The sequence below is a fragment of the Chanodichthys erythropterus genome, chromosome 6, assembly GCF_024489055.1.
Source record: "Chanodichthys erythropterus isolate Z2021 chromosome 6, ASM2448905v1, whole genome shotgun sequence".
Classification (NCBI taxonomy): Eukaryota; Metazoa; Chordata; class Actinopteri; order Cypriniformes; family Xenocyprididae; genus Chanodichthys; species Chanodichthys erythropterus.
The window spans coordinates 6,245,761-6,265,735 of NC_090226.1; the positions used below are offsets into that span (position 1 = coordinate 6,245,761).

The 19,975-nt window shown below is 34.4% G+C and overlaps 2 protein-coding genes across 2 annotated transcripts in view; both read left to right on the forward strand.

The window, feature by feature from the left end:
• The first annotated feature begins 7 nt into the window (after positions 1 to 7).
• On the forward strand, positions 8 to 6,025 carry psma5 (proteasome 20S subunit alpha 5). Its single transcript, XM_067387166.1, has 10 exons — positions 8 to 99; positions 681 to 723; positions 1,045 to 1,111; positions 1,258 to 1,384; positions 1,488 to 1,555; positions 3,149 to 3,256; positions 3,363 to 3,421; positions 4,613 to 4,715; positions 5,507 to 5,593; positions 5,677 to 6,025. The coding sequence occupies exons 1-10, from the start codon at positions 24 to 26 to the stop codon at positions 5,752 to 5,754; spliced, it is 816 nt and encodes a 271-aa protein (XP_067243267.1). The 5' UTR covers positions 8 to 23; the 3' UTR covers positions 5,755 to 6,025.
• A 2,899-nt stretch (positions 6,026 to 8,924) lies between these two features.
• Positions 8,925 to 19,975, forward strand: part of sort1a (sortilin 1a) — a 28,491-nt gene continuing 17,440 nt past the window's right edge. The window contains exons 1-2 of the mRNA XM_067387891.1: positions 8,925 to 9,319; positions 19,312 to 19,371. Coding sequence (XP_067243992.1) covers positions 9,065 to 9,319; positions 19,312 to 19,371 — 315 coding nt within the window. The 5' untranslated portion in view covers positions 8,925 to 9,064. The remainder of the gene's footprint in view (positions 9,320 to 19,311; positions 19,372 to 19,975) is intronic.

The following is a 19,975-nucleotide window of genomic DNA, read 5'->3' on the forward strand; positions in this document are numbered from 1 at the left end:
GTAGGAACCTAAGTTGGTCCTACATGTTTTTATCGGACGATTATGTAAAAACACTTCCTGCACTGTTGAAACTAGCAAACTCACCCTCTACTGCAGAAGGTAAGAAATTAATCGCATACATTTATTGTTGTGTTCTACTGCAGCAAATCGCAGCTCAGCAGACAAAAGCATTTGAAACAACAGAGCATACTGTATAAAGTTGTTTTAAACGGCTCATGTGTTGTTTATTTAGTTGTAAACCGGTTAGCTAACGGCAGATGCTCATGTGTATGTGTTCTCACATGGTTTTATCAAAATAAATAACAAAACATATAAAACAACGTATGGGAAAACTGCTTATTGAGGCCTTTGGGAGTTTTTAAAAGTGCATAGATAAATAAATACGCTGTGAGTATTTCTAAAGAGCTCACAACATATAAATGACTTGGTTGAAATGAAACATGCCTTGTCATTGAGTGACTAGTGGTCGGCCAATCAAATAGACAGTTGACCCTTAGTCCCGCCTTTCATCTTAAAATCGTCCAATCAGTGGAAGGGATTCCGGTCTCTGATTGGTTATGAACTCCAATGCCAACATCGCGCCGCTAACATAGCGAGCTGTTTTGCGCTAACTCACTTCATTTAAAGTTAGAAAATCAAGGTCTGTCTGTTTTAACATTTTTATATTAATTTTTTTCTAGATTTGCATTTCAAAATGTTCCTGACAAGATCCGAATATGACAGGTAAGATGAAGAATGATCTTTATCTATACTTCATGCTTTCACTGCTTTGAATGACTTTCCATCATTTGTGTTTCATTCTTGTGGTGTCAGTGACTGCTCTTATATATATATATATATATATATATTTACACACATCTCTTCAAAGCATGTAATGTCACCGTATTGTCTTGAAACTTTCACTTTCAGTTTTGTTTTGCTTGTCGATATAAGACCTTCTTTTACTCATACATACAGTTCATTACAGTGTATGGAAGGTATTGTAAATGCATATTTGAATACACTTACTGTAATATATTAACATTTTTTTCTCCCCATCCTCAGAGGAGTAAACACTTTCTCACCAGAAGGAAGGCTTTTTCAAGTAGAATATGCTATTGAAGCCATCAAGGTAAATATTTTCAGTATATTCAATTATATGATGTGTAATACTTGTAATATGATATGTAATACATCTTATTACCCAAATCTTGTGTCTTTTTCAGCTTTTCTCATGAATGTCGGCGCTAATTTGTTTTGCTTTGTGTAACTTTACAGTTGGGGTCCACAGCCATTGGCATCCAGACAGCAGAGGGAGTGTGTCTCGCTGTGGAGAAGAGAATAACCTCTCCTCTGATGGAGCCCAGCAGCATTGAAAAGATTGTAGAGATCGACACTTACATTGGTAAGACAAACTCTAATTATATAACACATTATATTACATATTCTCGGTGAGGATAAGGGTAATAAAGCTAGTAGTGAATGATCATGTTCATTTCTCAATACAGGCTGTGCCATGAGTGGCTTAATAGCTGATGCAAAAACACTTATCGACAAAGCAAGAGTGGAAACACAGGTCAGTGAAAGTTTCTTCATAATCTGTGTTGTCACCAAAGCCTCATTCAGTAATAATTGTGCACAGGTGTGTTACGGTCTTAAAAGGTCAAGGAGATGGAATGTGATATTTAGATCTCACACTACTGCTGGTAAATTGGAAAAAGTAGAAAGAATAATGAATAGGCTACTATTAGCGTTGAAAACGTAATAATAATTTACTACACAAAGCCGAAGCCACTAAATACATTGAGCGAGCTATGTACAATGCATAAGACGACACAAAAGAAAATATATATAGTCATAAGGAAAAGGAACTTAAAGGGTTAGTTCACCCAAAAATGAAAATGATGTCATTTATTACTCAGCCTCATGTTGTTCTACACCCATAAGACCTTCGTTCTTCTTCGGAACTCAAATTAAGATATTTTTGATGAAATCTGATGGCTCAGTGAGGCCTCTATAGACAGCAACGCCATTGTAAATCTCAAGATCCATAAAGGTACACATAAACATATATATAACAGTTCATGTGATTACAGTGGTTCAACATTAATATTATAAAGTGACGAGAATACTTTTTGTCCGCCAAAAAAAATAAATAACGACTTTTCAACAATATCTCGTGATGGCCGATTTCAAAACACTGCTTCATGAAGCTTCTGAGCTTTATGAATCGAATCAGCGGTTCAGAGCGCTAAAGTCATGTGATTTCAGCAGTTTAGCCGTTTGATAGGAAATCCGAATCACTGATTCAATGTGTAAAGCTCTGAAGTGTTTTGAAATCAGCCATTACGAGATATTGTTGAAAAGTCGTTATTTTGTTTTTTTTGGCGCACAAAAATATTCTCGTCGCTTTATAATATTAAAGTTGAACCACTGAACTCACATGAACTGATTTAAATATGTTTTTAGTACCTTTATGGACCTTGAGATTTACAGTGGCATTGCTGTCTATAGAGGCCTCACTGAGCCATCGAATTTCATCAAAAATATCTTAATTTGTGTTCCGAAGATGTACCAAGGTCTAACGGGTGTGGAACAACATGAGGGTGAGAAGTTAATGACATTATTTTCATTTTTGGGTGAACTAACCCTTTAAGTGGCTGCAAATAAAGCCAAAATAATTCCCTTAAAGCTACTCTCCAAAACCCTCTAACTAAACAAAAGAAAAATGTGAAAAATAAACCGAATTCTATTCTACTCTAACTAAGAACAAAAATTCATAGAGTGGCACACACTTCTTACCTAGTGTGTCTAACACGGGCGCAGTGTACATTGTGCGATCTGCTTACCTGTTCGCTTTTTCCCCCACTAAAGAACCATAAACTCAGAACATTAGCGTAAAGCACAAATACTAAAGTAGGAAGGGTTAGACTACACAGACACAAATGGGATTCAATAAACAATTGATACAAGCACACAAGCACTGCTGCCAAACGAGGCAAGCTGGAAGCCCTAACGATGACTTACAGCTGACACGGCTTCTCACAGTGAACCTGAGAGCTCGATATGGGAGAGACATAGCGAGAGAGGGAGGGAAAAGAAAAACAAAAGCAAAGTTTTCACTCTAAATGCAAAAGATTATATTGTAAGCATTCTAGTGTTTCTGCAGAACCATTGGTTTACCTACAATGAGACAATGACAGTGGAGAGCGTAACGCAGGCTGTGTCTAACCTCGCTCTGCAGTTTGGAGAGGAGGACGCTGACCCTGGTGCTATGGTAAGAGCCATCTGGCTTCAATTTGTATTGCACTTGTTTTTAGTTCACTGAGGATGGTAGTCTCTGGTTGTGGTTTAAATAGAAATGTCCCTCTTTTTTACTGTAGAGCCGTCCTTTTGGTGTCGCTCTGCTTTTCGGAGGTGTGGATGAGAAAGGACCTCAGCTGTAAGTATTCTTTTTGCTTTTAGTATATTTAGCTAGGTAAATGTATTGCAGTTTGTTTTAATAGATATTAAAAAACAAACACATTTATACTGGTTTGTTTTATTTTTCAATGTTTTGCCCTGCTTGATGTACATTCCAAGAAATGAGGGATGTATGAATAATTGGAATAAAGCAGAAATTGCAATATGGCTTAATGCGGTTATCAAATCGCCAAGGCTTTGATTTAATTATTGAAGTATATGTGCTGCATATTTCAGAGTGAATCATGGCACTGTTCTTTTATAACAGTAATAATAATAATTGTTATTAGTTATAGTTATATAATCACAGAATTTTTTTTTTTTTTTTTTGCCAAAATGTGCAGTTTTACAGCAAACCTGGAGTTTTTTTGGTGGGGAATTATTGCATTTTAATTTGCATTCACAATAGTTACCTTCATAAACAGAATTCGATTTTTTTCCCCCTTGCATTGTGCAGTTATACAAGAAATTGGTATCAAAAACATTATAATTATTAAAATTAAAATTATAATTCCAATAAAGAGGTTTTGATTCTCGGTTTTGATGCTCAAGTTGAATGCACAGCTCAACATCCATTGAGGCTACACAAACTTTCAAAAGTAGCATTATTATTTTATTGATTTGTCTGTAAGTCTAATTTGATAGAGTAAATATTGTTAAACAGCAACATGGCTTAGTGCGATTATCAATTATTATCATCAAGGCTATGATTTAATTAAATAAACATGCTGCATGTTTCAGTGTATTGCAGCACTGTGTTCTTTTTTTAATAATAATGATAATAATATATTATTAGTTATATATATTGTGATATGTAATCACAGATTTTTTGGCCAAATTGTGCAGTTCTATTAAGCACAGCAAACGTTGAAGTTTTTTTTTTTTTAAGAACATTTTAATTTGCAATCACAAAAACGGAATTAGATGTTTTTTCCCCTGAATCGTACAATTCTAGAAGAAATCAGTATCAAAAGCATTATAATTATTATTAATATATATTGATATATTATTAATATTCCATAACAATTCAAAAATTTCCAAGATCCAAAAAGTTCTGAGAAGTGTTGACTACCTGTTTTTTTTTTCTTTATTAGGCACTCGTACAGAGTTGTTTGGTTTGTAAAGTATGTAAATCACACCAGAAAACACTTCTTCTTTTTTTTTAATGCAGATACCACATGGATCCTTCTGGCACTTTTGTCCAGTGTGATGCCAGGGCTATTGGCTCAGCATCTGAAGGTGCTCAGAGCTCTCTGCAGGAGGTTTACCACAAGGTACATTTACCCACTCTCTCCTCTTCATCTCCATTTACTTTTTAAGGTTTTATGGTAAAATCAATAATGAAATGGTAATCTGATAGCTCAGTTTTGATGCTCAAGTTGAATGCACAGCTCAACATCCTGCAGAAACTTTCAAAAGTAGCATTATTATTATTATTATTATTAGTTTCTTTTATCTAGAACATCTTAGTGAAGTCTAATTTGATATTAAGTAAATACTGTTAAAAACAAATCGCACTAGCCTAGCAACCATTTTTGCATCATAAGTTGTATAATTTAATTTTAAAGGCAAATATGGGGAATTCAGGGTCAACAATTAAGTTAATAACTGAAAACCTATAATATATTATATATTATACTTTTGTACTTTTTCTGTAATGCAAAATCATCTCCTTATGTCCATGTGTATATAACACAGTTCTAAGCTCTAACTCAGCCATCTGATCCATAATTCCACAGCCAGGTTATTTCAAGATGATATTCTCACAGAGAAAAGTGTTCCTCCTGAGAGAATCCTTTAGCAGCAAATTGAGCCACGTGCTCAGGAAATAAGAGTCCCTTTTTAAATCCACCCCACCCATCTTCCCATTCCAGTATGTCATGCCTCTAATAGTGTAACTTTAGTCACCAGACTCACCCATGTGATCTTGCAATCTAATAAGCAGCGGCCGGTGTCCAAAAGACTTCTCCATAAATCTAATTGCTTTGAAAAAAAAAATGCACACTATACTTGTCGCTTCTTTCCCCCACTAAACATTCATGAAATGTCTCTTTGTCTTTTTCAGTCCATGACGTTAAAAGATGCCATCAAGTCTTCTCTCACAATTCTGAAACAAGTGATGGAGGAGAAACTCAATGCCACTAACATTGAGGTAATGCACAAGCACGTCATGTGAAATATAATTAAATTTAAAAGTATTTGAAGGTCTGAAAATTTCCTTATCTCTACCTGCAGCTTGCCACAGTAGAGCCTGGCAAGACCTTCCACATGTACACAAAAGAAGAGCTTGAGGATGTCATCAAGGATATCTAGAGCTGAACAGAGCTCTGCAAAGCCCAACTGATGTTCAATACGAAAAATCCAGTGTAATTTTGTGTGAAACATCACACAGCAATTGCATACGGAATACTCTGGCTGCATCCCACGGTTTGCCTGTTCAGACAGGAATTGAGTCTTTATACTTTTTTTTTTCCTCTGTCAATCCCAAAATTTCTATAGTTCTGTACAAGCACAGGACAGCAGATCTTGTAGTTGAAGTAAATGGGGGGTTCTTTTTGTTACCAATCACTGAGATAATAAACTGTTGTTGAAAAACTGATGTGTTTGATTTTTTTTTTCTTAATCAATTATAGACTAATAAAGGGAAAAAAATGTCAATAAAGAAAATTCGTATATGCTGTAATAGGTTTTGTCCAGCATCATGTGCTGTAAATCTTTATTATAAGTACAGCTGTTTTACATACAAATTCACAAAAGCCTACATAAGGACTCAAATGTTTTTGTTAAATATTTCTATGAAATATAAATATATATAAAATATTTTTTAATTATACTTTTTATTTATAATGGCTCTTTGTACAAAGGAGTTAACAGTCAATGTCACAAATTTGTTCATTTTATTAGTGGCCTTATTTTTTTAAAAATATGTAGAAACTTATTTTTTAATATAGTACAGTAATATTTTATAAATTAAATGTATTCAGTATATGTAGCAATTATAATATAAAGTAATTGAGTGCTGTCGAATCGATTAATCGCACCTAACATAAAAGTTTGTGTTTACATAATATGTGTGTGCATATATATAGATATACACTACCGTTCAAAAGTTTGGGGTCAGATTTTTTTAATGTTTTAAAAGAAGTATCTTCTGCTCACCAAGCCTGCATTTATTTGATTAAAAATACAAACAAAAACAGTAATATTGTGAAATATTATTCCAAATTAAAACAGCTGTTTTCTATGTCAATATACAGTAAAGTGTCATTAATTCCTGTGATCAAAGCTGAATTTTCAGCATCATTACTCCAGTCTTCAGTGTCACATGATCCTTCAGAAATCAATCTAATATGATGATTTGATGCTCAAGAAACATTTATGATTATTATCAATGTTGAAAACAGTTATTTACATTTTTATTTTGTGATACTATTGTGAATAGAAAGTTCAAAAGAACAGCATTTGTCTGAAATCTACATCTTTTGTAACATTAAACACTACCGTTCAAAAGTTTGGGGTCAGTAAGATTTTTATTTTTGGGGGATAGAAATAAAATTAATCAATACTTTTATTCATCAAGGATGAGTTAAACTGATCAAAAGTTACAGTAAAGATAATTATAATGTTAGAAAATATTCTATTTTAAATAAATGCTCTTCTTTTGAACTTTCTATTCATTGAAGAATTTTGAAAAAAAAATTACACAACTGTTTTCAACATTGATATAATAATGAATGTTTCTTGAGCATCAAATCATCATATTAGAATGATTTCTGAAGGATCATGTGACACTGAAGACTGGAGTAATGATGCTGAAAATTCAACTTTGATCACAGGAATAAATAACTTTGTGAAATATATTCAAATAGAAAACAGTTATTTTAAATTGTAATAATTTTTCACAATATTACTGTTACACACAGTACAGTCCAAAAGTTTGGAACCACTAAGATTTTTAATGTTTTTAAAAGAAGTTTCATCTGCTCACCAAGGCTACATTTATTTAATTAAAAATACAGTAAAAACAGTAATATTGTGACATATTATTGCAATTTAAAATAACTGTTTTCTATTTTAATATATTTGACAAAGTAATTTATTCCTGTGATGGCAAAGCTGAATTTTTCAGCCTTCGTTACTCCAGTCTTCAGTGTCACATGATCCTTCAGAAATCATTCTAATATGCTGATCTGCTGCTCAAGAAACATTTAATGTGTACAATTGTACAAAATATTTGTTTGCAATTTTTTTTTTCAGGATTATTTGATGAATAGAAAGTTCAAAAGAAGAGTTTTTATCTGAAATCTAATCTTTTGTAACATTATAAATGTCTTTACTGCCACTTTTGATTGATTTAATGCATCTTTGCTGAATAAAAGTATTCATTTCTTTAATTTCTTTTCAAAAAAATACAAATAAAAATTCTTACTGACCCCAAACTTTTGAACGGTAGTGTATAATGCTACAGAAGCTTTGTATTTCAGATAAATGCTGTTCTTTTGAACTTTCTATTCATCAAGGAATCCTGAAAAAAAAAAAAGTACACAACTGTTTTCGACATTGAAAATAATCATAAATGTTTCTTGAGCAGCAAATCAGCATATTAGAATGATTTCTGAAGGATCATGTGACACTGAAGACTGGAGTAACGATGCTGAAAATTCAGCTTTGCATCACAGGAATAAATTACACAGTTATTTTAAATTGTAATAATATTTCACAATATTACTGTTTTTTACTGTATTTTTAATTAAATAAATGTAGCCTTGGTGAGCAGACGAAACTTCTTTTAAAAACATTAAAAATCTAAGTGGTTCCAAACTTTTGGACTGTGTATATATATATATATATATATATATATATATATATATATATATATATATATATATATATATATATATATATATATATATATATATTCACACATATTCACACATATATTATGCAAACATTTATGTCAGATGCGATTAATCGATTTGACAGCACTAAATTAAATGTGTTAGTTTCTGTAATATTCTGTAATATTTTGATATATGTATCTGTAATATTCAAGTTTTTAGTATGACTTACAATAATATTAATTCAGTAAAATAAAAAAAAAATGATGACATTTAAATAAAACTTCAACTTTTCACAACACATTGTAGTTTTGTTGTCATATTAAATCGGAAGGAAGACAGACGGTTTTACAATTTGTAAGATAGGTTGGTCAGCAGAAGGCGTGGTTAACCCAATTCTAGTATAGTGAATGCTTGACTCTTAATATTCATAAACCAGGCCTTCGCCATTGGTAAATTGCGACGCAATGTCGCTATTTCCTAATTAATATTAATGTTAAACCTTTGGAAATCTAACGCGTGCAAACCATAGGGTGCAAACCTATGGTCATTGAAAAGGTTACTAGGCAACGTCAGCGCGCCTGAATTAATATTCATGAAAATGGGCGTGTCGAACGGACGGCCCATCCTAATCTTGAACAATCCGTGAGTTTAGCAGTGCGAAGAGCGGCTTCTCTACAGACATGCGTCAGAGTGTAAACACTGCACGGTCTCTTCTATTACCAATAAACCTGATATTTATGGATATTTAGACAGAATATTTTTGTGCACATTAAACGGAAACCATGAGCACCGTGTTCTGCTGGGTTTTGGTTGTGTTCTTCTCAGTGGCTCTTTGCATGGACTTTGAAGAGAGACCCAGCAGCTCTAGGAGTGAGCAAACCATGTTTCTAAAGAGTCACAAATCACGAAATCTGCTCAGTTTGAGAGATTTACAGCAGCCGGATCATGTCAGGATGAAAAGGGGTGAAGAATCCGTACAAAATCAATGTGAATCACTGCACGGCTATGAGTCTACGTTAAAAAACAACACTCATACGGTAGGTCAAAACATCTCTTACTCCTTATACTCACATCATAGTTAGTACAGGCACATAGTATAATGAAAACTTTGTGTATATCATTTTTATTTTATGATTTTTCTTTCTGTTTTGACTAGTTAACACTCTTGTTTAAGTTTATTAAGTGTAAGTCTCTTTATTTACTTAGTATCTTCTTCTTTTTTCTTCTTCTTTTATAAGTAGAATTGAGGATGATTTTTTCCCTACTTTGGAAGCTCTTCATAAATTTCTAGGGACCATAAATCACAAAAGTGAGATCATACTACTGGCCTCTGGTCTGAGATTACCTAATAATGTACCTTCATCACCTTTCTCAGCAAGTGAATGTTATTTTTTCAGTCAAATGCCACATAGCATTGCCACACCACACAAGCATTTTAAGGCTTCCATGTCTCTAATGGAATTATTAATGTTTATTAGGTTTTTAGAAGTGTATGAAAACAAGCTCTCAAATAAAATGATATTTGAAGTTTTCCATATGCTTGATTAAAAACATCACTCAACATGTATCACCTTATAATACGATGGACGGGCCAGAGTTTTTGTGTTTGATTTTCCTTTAAGACATTCCACAGATTTCATCTTTATGCCAAGACTAAGAGAACAAATGCATTCATCTTCTTCATGTGCTTGTAATGTCTCTGCGATGTGTTTCTCCTGTATTTATGTCCAGAAGGGTCAGGTGATTCTGCTTAACTAGATCTAGTCAGAGCTTATTCATTACAGTGACCCATGGTTGATTACTAACCCTTAAGAAGTCAGTAAACATGCTGCCTCTAATAAATCTCTCTTATCTAACTCTCTCCCCCGAGCACATCAATTACATTTTACCAGATGTTGGCGTGACCTCTCGCTCTGCAGGAATTATCGGTAAACGATAAGCTACATGTATGCCAATCTATATCTTTCATATCAGTCCTGTTCTGTGGAAAGCATCCCCTATTTATCCAAATACAGAGCACATTGACATTTCAGGGAAAGCTAAGGCAATCGGCCATGAGTTTAGCCTAAGTGCTGATAGAGAAAGACTGTTGTTGTTGTTGTTGTTAAGAAAGCACACCGAGCCAGTTCTTTTATGGCCAGTGTTTTTGGCTCTCGTCCTCTCACATTCCGTCCAGCATAAATGACTGTTGAAGTGAAATGCTTCCTCCAAGAAAGGAATGTTTCAGAAACGGGAAAAGGCTTGGGGCATGACAACAGTGGGAAAAGTATTTGAGGCAACGTCTCTAAAAAACATCTTGTTAAATTCAGTTTCAGGGCTTTTAACACCTGTTTGGATAGTCTTGAACATCAGCTTGCATGCATACATGTACTGTAGAGTTCCTTCCAACAGTACTTGTAAAGTTCCTGTAGTTCGAGCCAGTTTTGACCCTTTATTATGATTAAAATGTTTATATAAGGCCACTCTTGAGGTGGGGGTTTAATTATATGTATATCCATTCCAAACTGCTTGTTTGATTAGAATGCTTGCAACTAGACTTTTGAATCCCACATTTTTTATTAGTGATGCACCAAAATTGATGCACAAAACCAAAAAAAAAAAAGTTTTGGTAATTAAATTTGAATGATTTAAGAAATTGAACTTGGTACTCTGTTTAGGTTGTCGTATTCTCATGTGATAAATAAAACGTCTTGATATTTCAGTTTACCAAATGTTACATATTGCTACTCTAACATAATTTTTTGTTGTTTGGAAATATGCCTACACTGTTGACGTATTTACTTGTTGTAGCTTATTTAAGTTGTGTAAACAAAATAGATGCTGAAACAGTCAAAACACGGATCGGAAAAGTCACTCAAATTTTAGGAACTGAAAATATTTGGGTGAAATAGTTTTGAAGGGCTGAAATCATCATCCTAGTCATTGATCATTGATTCGACTAAATATTTTTGGTTGCCGAAATTTTGTTTACTTTTTATAATTCTGCTTTCTAGATATGGCTTTTTCACCTGTTTCACCAAATTGCTTAGAAAAGTTTTCAATTAGCTGCATGATTTAAGGTGTCATTCCAGGAAGTTTAAAGGATTAGTTCACTTCAGAATTAAAATTTCCTGATAATTTACTACTCACCCTCATGTCATCCAAGATTCCTTTCTTTCTTCAGTCGAAAAGAAATTAAGGTTTTTGGAATCCTGGAAAACATTCCAGGATTTTTCTCCATTGGACTTCAACAGTTACCAATGGGTTGAAGGTGCAAATTTCAGTTTCAGTGCAGCTTCAAAGGGCTCTACATGATCCCAGCCGAGGAATAAGGGTCTTATTTAGCGTTATTTAAAAAAAAAAAAAAAAAAAATGTATATACTTTTTAACCACAAATGGTCATCTTGCGCTGCTCTGCAATCTGTCACGCATTACGTAATCATGTTGGAAAGGTCGGAAGTACCACGGTAGGGCGAAAAATGTTAGCTTTTTTTGTAAAGGGCGTTTGACTTAGTCTTTGCACATTTGCTTTGTAGACACTGGATCGATACTTTTGCCTACGTAACTTGTGACCTTTCCAACATGATCGCAGAGCTAGTGTGAGATGAGCATTTATGGTTAAAAAGTATATAATTTTTTGGAATATATTTTATTTACTTTATATATATATATATATATATATTTTTTTTTTATACAAAATGACTGAAGCGTTTTGCTAGATAAGACCTTTATTCCTCGTCTGGGATCATGTGGAACCCTTTGAAGCGTCATTGAAACTGTAATTTGGACCTTCAACCTGTTAAACCTGAGTGAAGTCATCTATATGGAGAAAAATCCTGGAACGTTTTCCTGAAAAACCTTAATTTCTTTTCGACTCAAGAAAGAAAGACATATTGGATGACATGGGGGTGAGTTAATTATCAGGTCATTTTAATTCTGAAGTGAACTAATCCTTTAATACTTGCCATTGATATGTTTTCTAAATGTACCAACTTATTGTGTCCAATAATATCCAAAAAAATTTAAACACTGCAATGAACACTAGCTATTTACCCAGTGATTTACTGATAATTTATGGATTAAATATAATTAGTTATCAGTGAAGCATCATGTTTATGATCTAAAAAGCAGTCATTAGGATGCTAAGTTTGAGGTATAATATTCCAGATCTATTTCAGTCCAAAATGTGCAACCACGGTGTTGTGCAAGAGTCTGTGGTTGGTCGACGTGAAAACTGGCTGCTGATCGTTTTCTGCCCGATGGAATTTATGACCTGCCAGAGCAATTAGAAATCTTACGAGCTCACAATAAAGTCTTTTTAACAACTGCCTGTAGTTTCTTCTAATGAAGTCTGCGAGAACTTATAACGGTACGCATGTTCAAACAGCGTTGTGGATGAAGTTTGCATTTGAATGATTTGAGATGCTCTTTTGGAGGCCGGAAGACTTTTAAGACTCCGCTCTGGATGTTTAAATCCAAGTTGTGCCAGTAGGGAGTTATTTATGCGAGTCCAATGAAAACACAAACACGGCTCCATCTAACGAACTGCTGACCTCTTACCCATTTCGGCGTGGCATTCCAGTTAGGAAAACATGGTTTAAGATCTTGGTGCCAGGATATTTTTGTGCATGTTTTTGAATCATGTGTTAGCATTTGCCCACCTGTCTAAACAGCACTTATTTTGGGACTGATTTGAGACGTGTCTCTTATTAAACCCAAATTCATTTTTTTACTGTCTAGAAAAGAAATGAAGTCATGTTTGTTGTTGGTCTTCAGACTGTGAAACCATTTGGATCAAGTCTAAAGCTTCTTTTGGCTGGACCTGGGGTTCAAAGCCTGTTTACCAGTTCAACACAAGGGAAAGACGTCCAGGTTTTTCCCCTTCCCAGTCCTGGGGAGAATGTACAGAGAATGTTTTCTGTCCTCTCTGAAATGCTCAGGGTTGGTGAGATGCCAGAAAAGAAGCCGAAACAATGTTCCTCATGGCTCTAACATGTCCACTGGAATGGACTTATTGAGCTAAGAAAAGGAGTAGGAGTGTATACTTATATACATTTCTGCCATTATACAGTATATTTCAGATATTTCCCTTGGAAAAGCATGTCTGCCGTGTCTGAATGTTATTGTTCTGGAGGATTTCAATGGCTCCATGCTCAGGTGGTCTCTCTAAGTCTTAACAGCGCAGATGTGCTTTAATATTATTCGGCTCTTTCCCTGCAGGATGGATTTTCTCTGCAAATATCCCCACTGGGCCATCGGTTGATTGTATCACTCAACTTTGTGAAAACAGACTTTAGTAATCCACCGTTGACCTGTGACCAGTTTGCAAGCCCTTTAATGGTGGTAGGGATACAAGGAGTCTAATTCCTGGCCAGGATTACCACAAAACCAGTTAGGATTGGGTACCATACCATTGCCTTAGGCCAGACACATACTCAAATATACACAAACACAGATGCTAATACTTGGCCAGTGCATTGCAGTATTCTTGTGTTACTGTGGCAGTTACTAAGGAATTCTAATATACCTGAAAAATCTTTTTTTGATAACACCCCCCTTTTAAAAAACCTTTTGCCTCCCCCCACATATCTAGTACTCCATTAAAGTACTGTTAGATGTATAAATCATCGAGAAACTATGGCTGTCAATAGTATAAAATAAGTATAATCAGGGCTTGACATTAACTTTTTTGCTCACCAGCCACTGTGCCTAGTGGTTTTCCAAAGTTACTAGCCACCCAGCATTTTCACTCAGTATTTAATACCATAGGGGAAACCGCCATATAGATATTTTTAATTTTATCTCATAATTTGGCAGCAGGCACTCCAAAAAGTAATTCAGGGGACCTGGTACCACCACAGCTTAAATAAATGCATGGTTGCAAGTTAAAAATTCCAATTTATTGTTTTAATTAAACCGTTTTGTTGAGTTCTGTTGACATTATAATGTTGATCATTACATCAACTTAATATCTATTTAAACTCAAGTTTCTGTGTTAATTTACTTTTTTAAAAAATTAAGTTGTAGTAACGTAATGAAATGTCTTTAACTTCGGAAATTAGGCAGTGGATTCCTAGTTCCCAGCATGCTTTGCATAGGACTGCATAAGGAGAATAAATGTTGAAATGTTTGCATGTGCTATGAACTGAAATAGATAAGATTAATTGGTTCCAGGGCTACAATTCTGGTAGTTGGAGCGACTTAATTTTGTGAGTAATCAACTTAAAAATTTGTGTTTATACTACAAATTATTAAGTTCCTCTAACTCAGTACAGCATGTTGGTGGAACATGCATTCACTCAGAGTTGTTATAACTCAAAAAAATTAATGCAAACTGTTGTGTTAATTGTTTTTTGTTGAACCAAAACTATTTTTTAGAGTGTGTATTAGGCTGCTGTCACTTTAAGACCTGATACACGGATCCATTATACTGTTACACGTTTTCTTTCTCAACTGTTTACCTTCACTTAAAACATAACTATGTTTACGTGAATACTCACCAAGACATTTTGACATTATTTTGTGTGTGTTTGACTGTTTAAGAGCAATAAGAAAAGAAAAGGAACTCAATTTAGTACTCAGAGGTGGCTTTATGTGCGCACACTTTGGGGTGAGCACAAAATCTGCAGGAATGAGTAAAATTATGTGCAGTCACACACCGAAATTCTAGTTCTGTAACACCAACAGTATTCATCTGGAGCAATTGAAACGAGTGAGTGAGGGGAGGCGGGTTTGTGTGTCAACTCGCTGTTGGAGAGTTGAGAGAGTGAGTATCGTGGTATCGTGTATCTATTGTGTGGAAAAAGAGTATTGAAAGCGTTTCAGATATTTCAGTATCGATATGTATTGAAAAAACGAAAACACTGCACTTAGTTTATTACTTCAGTTGCTTTTTTAAAAGACTACAATTGAAAAGTGTATATATTAGTGGCTAGTAGGAGTGACTGTGTTACACGCCACTGCTGAAATCGGGTTGGCGAGTATTAATGTCAAGCCTTGAGTAATCCATCTCATTATTTTCTACAAGTATGTATAGAGGAGGAGAAATTAATAATTTTGATGTGTTCAGTTTATTTATTTATTTTTAATTCTGCATATTCTCAAGCACCCGCTTTTGCGACCCCAGTATGAAAACCTGCTGTTCTAACCAACAATCTATAAAGCATTACATCACCAGAGTGTGGACTCAAAATTGAACCATAAGTGTAGTATGAAGCCATAGAGTTTGTTTAGGGCCTTACTTTGAATCATGTGTTCTTTGGTCTTCTCCAAACTGAAGGAACGTTGAATGTTCACAGTGTCTTCACATCACTCTTTAATCCCCCATTTAAGAAAGACTTGTTGGCATGGTGCAGGCCATTCTTGGCAAGCCTGTTTTGTTGGCCAGTATGGGATGTCAGCATGTTTCTTTCCTTCTGGTTTAAATATGGCAAGGAATGAAGAGGCGACCACTATATCCATTATTCAGACACATTATTGAGAAGGAACACTAGCCCTGGGGTTTAAGCAGGTGTTTTAGACATCTTGTTCTTGCTGCTCTAGAACACATGTACCATTCAGGGTCTGTTTTGAGGTGGGTTGCATCAGAAGGACGTTGGCTGGGTTGGTAACATGGAAACTTTTGTTCACACTTTGGATTGTGAGAGTGCAAATTTCCATTGGGCTTGGACGCTAGTGAGTTTCAAAAATGCTGTGGTTCTTTTGCTTCCCTGGACCTTGTACGGCTGCTTTTTAAGAAGAAAAAAGAAGAAGAAGGAAAAAAAGTGTACAAATTTTAAGACGATGTCATCACTGAGGAGAAGTGAGAAACGGAGTATTCTGTGACATGGTCATTGATCTCCAGAGGCTTGGGAGGAATTGCAGAAATGTAGAGAGGATGTGATCCACAGAAAGGAGTGCGGTGGAGGCCTCCTTAGACAAACATGTCCATATGAACTGTAAAAGAGTAGATGAGATACTCAATGGATCTGAATGTATGTGGATGGGGTGTCATCATTTATCAAGTTTTTACTGTTATTTATTCCAGTTCTGGTTTGTGAGTGGTTTCTGTACCAAAACGCAATGCACTCCCAGCATCATAGAAAAATTTCACACTTTACCTTTTTAAAATCATACATCATTGATTGTATTCAATTGTGACTCTATTGGTTACTGGTTGGTTTGCATTTTGATGTTTTGTAACTTTTTTTTTTTTGTTTGTTTGTTTGTTTTATTTGTATTATTTTAATTATTTAGTTTGCTTGTGCCTATGCAATTTGATGTTTTGTATTCGTAATAGGTTTTATTTTATTCTTTTTTTAATTCAATTGAATTTTATTTTTACTTTTAAGCAATTTGGCATACTGTTCTTTCTAAATAAATTACATTGCTATTGTCATTATTTTGACATTCATATTGAAGCCATTGTAATAAAGAAGCTATGCTTAATTACTTTTGAAATGCTTAAGGTTTAGCATATTTTGCAACCAACCCTGTTACCACATTATTTTCCCCATTACAAAAAAAAAAAAACACCCAGGAATGTGTGGCTCTGTTCCAAAACCTAGTGAACTGTCTACATAGGCACCATTTTAAGACACCATGAACGCTCCTGACACAGACTGTTCCAAATGTTAACAACATTACAAGCCAAAGTCTATGAAAGCACTTAGCAAAAAAAAAGTAATCCCAGAATGCATTGCAACAAGCTCAGCTGACAAAGTCTGGTGTGTTGATTTTAATTAAGAATGTTGCAATTGTTATATTTTACTCAATAAGCATGTGTGCTATACATATACTGTTAGTTTAGCAACGTAGTAAAGCCAAACACTATCAAAACTAGTTGAGTCTCCTGTGCATTTCATGTAAAGACTCACGGAATTGCTGTGAATTCAGAGCATCCAAATCGGTCACTTATGAGGTTCCATATCAGAGGCAAAAGCCTATGAAGTAATGTAGCAAGTAACCAGGCAGCTCACTAGCTTTTGGAAAAGAGCCCGTATATGTGTGCTTGGACTTTCTTTATTCTTTTCCCTCCTTTTCTCTCCTACGATCTCTTTGACATCAGTTGCTCTCTTGTTCTCAGTGTGTGAGGCAGATGAAAATGTGGGGCATTCACTCTGTTCCTCGCGCATACACACACACACACACACACACACACACACACACACACACACACACACACACACACACACACACACACACACACACACACACCATCTGGGTCTCGCATTCCAGCGAGTGAAACTGAAAGGGAGGTTACACACTCGACTGACAGCGGGCCTGTCCTCTGAAATGTGCCCGTACACACACACACACACACACATACACATTTCCTAGCAGTGTGGGTCGGCTGACAGCGGCACAGCCATCTGTCGGATCAGCAGTGGTTTCTGTGTGCATGTCGCTACATGGTTCCGCTTCCCTGTGGACAGATAAATCCTAGCACTTGTGTTTTTCTTCCTAGAATCACCAGGATTTTTTCTGATTAAGCACCGTAAATATGTTTGCTTAGTTGCCTTTTATTAGACATTGCTTTCTATTAGGCATTACTAACATAAATTTAGTACATATTTAACTGATTGGTGATCAGTTTAACTACTCTCTTTAATGTCTCAGTTAATGTTCATGTAGTGATATAGAGTAATGAGATTAAATGAAGAAGTGCTGTATACTGCTTTTTCTGCTTTTTCTCTAGATGAAAAGACACTAAGACTCGACTCGCATGTATTGTGTTTTAAAAGAAAAATCAACAGATTTAACACAGTTATTTCTCTCCAAATTATCTGAGCGATGAATCTACATTAATTTTATAGCTCTTTACCTTTACAGTACATCAGCAATTGTGTTTTTATGTCTGATTTTGTCTTCAAAGGAAATATTTAGTAACTTGGAAGGTTTTACTGTCAAATCAAAAAGTTGTTGATACATTTAAGCTTGTTTCTGCCACTAAATAAAAAGTAAAAAAGGTAATTGCAACTTTTTATCTCACAATTCTGACTTTTTTTCTCAGATATTGCAAGATTTAAACATCTCTCCATTCTGGCAATTGCGAGTTATAAAGTCAGAATTGCGCGAAACTCGCAATTCTGACTTTTTCTCACAATTGCGAGTTTTTATTACGCAATTCTGACTTTTCTCATTTGCATCTTATAAAGTCAGAATTGTGAGTTTACATCTCTCAATTCTGACTTTTTTTTTCTCAGAATTATTTATATCTCACAATTCTGACTTTATAACTCGGAATTGTCAGAATTGTGAGATGTACACTCGTAATTCTTAGAAAAATGTCAGTCTATAGTATTTTCCCTCACATTTAATATCACACAATTCTGACTTTATAACTCGCAATTGTGTTTATATCTTGCAATTCTGAGAAAAAAGTCAGAATTGTGAGATATAAACTTGCAATTGCGAGGAAGAAAAGTCACAATTACACAAAAATCACAATTTATTTATTATTTTATTTCATGGCGGAAACAAGCTTTCATACATTTGCAAACAAAATGTTCATATAAAATGTTGTTTGTTGTCTTTAATACAGCAATACATTTTCATTTCCAAGCACTTTTTTTCCTCATATTAGCTTAATTTGTTGTATTTGTGTGACTCCTTTCTGCTCTGTACTGAATGTTTCTTTATTTTAGCTTTGTAAAGCTATGGTTTGGAGCTCTGTTTTCAGTCATTATTATTATTTCTTTTTTCTTTTCTTTTTTTTATATATTTTTAGATTCAGATTCCAGCCTGTAATCTCTTCCCTGTGGACTCAGTGAAAGCCTGTGGTGTTTAGTTTCACCACAGAAGCGCTCTGAAAACAAACCTGCATTAGGCAGAGAGAGAGAGAGAACAATATTAGAATAAAATATATTTTAGAGCCCAAAGTGCGGTGATGTTAATAACAATGACCTGTTTTGTTTTAGATTGAATTTGTTTTGATTTATGCTGGATATTTTTAGAGGGAAAAAGTTCATGTTGGCCATGCAGGGATTATTAATATCAACCCTCTACAGGATTTTAACTACACTGATTATTTGCAATCATATTTCATTATGCCTCTACGTCTCTTTTTCAGTATAACTTAAATGATCTGAGTGGCTCGTTGTCTCTGGCCTGGGTTGGAGACGGAACTGGGGTGAGTAAAATTATCTACAGGAATACAGTTCGATAGCATGAAAAGTATCTAGTTTTAAATGCATCAAGTTTCTGTAAAATATGGGACTGTCCACATCAGCTGTATCCAACAATTAACAGTGAATTTATTAAATTGATATTTGATCAATTGTAGATCTTTTAAAAATTTAATTTATTGTTATTATTAGCTCATTTTACTTAGTCCCATATTTTTTCTTTAAATATACATTACCGTTCAAAAGTTTGGGGTCAATTTTTTTTATTTTTTTTAAAGAAATGTATACTTTTATTCAGCAATGATGCATTAAATTAATCAAAAGTGACTGTAAAGACATTTATATCGTTACAAAAGATTTCTATTTTAAATAAATGCTGCTCTTTTGAACTTTCTATTCAAAGAATCCTGTAAAATGTTTTACAGTTTCCTCAAAAATATTAAGCAGTACATCTGTATTCAAAATTAACAAAAATAAGAAATGTTTTTGAGCACCATATTAGTATTTTAGAATGAAATCAGCATATTAGAAAGATTTCTGAAGGATTGTGTGAAACTGAAGACTATAGTATTCAGATTTGAATAATTTACAATGAAAAATATATTTAAA

Bases quoted from the DNA above. Each gene is read 5' to 3' on its own strand.
- psma5 (XM_067387166.1), top strand. From the start codon at position 24: ATGTTTTTATCGGACGATTATGTAAAAACACTTCCTGCACTGTTGAAA. The intron at 100-680 runs GTAAGAAATTAA...ATTTTTTTCTAG, and splicing joins CTCACCCTCTACTGCAGAAG to ATTTGCATTTCAAAATGTTC. The intron at 1,556-3,148 runs GTCAGTGAAAGT...GTGTTTCTGCAG, and splicing joins AAGCAAGAGTGGAAACACAG to AACCATTGGTTTACCTACAA.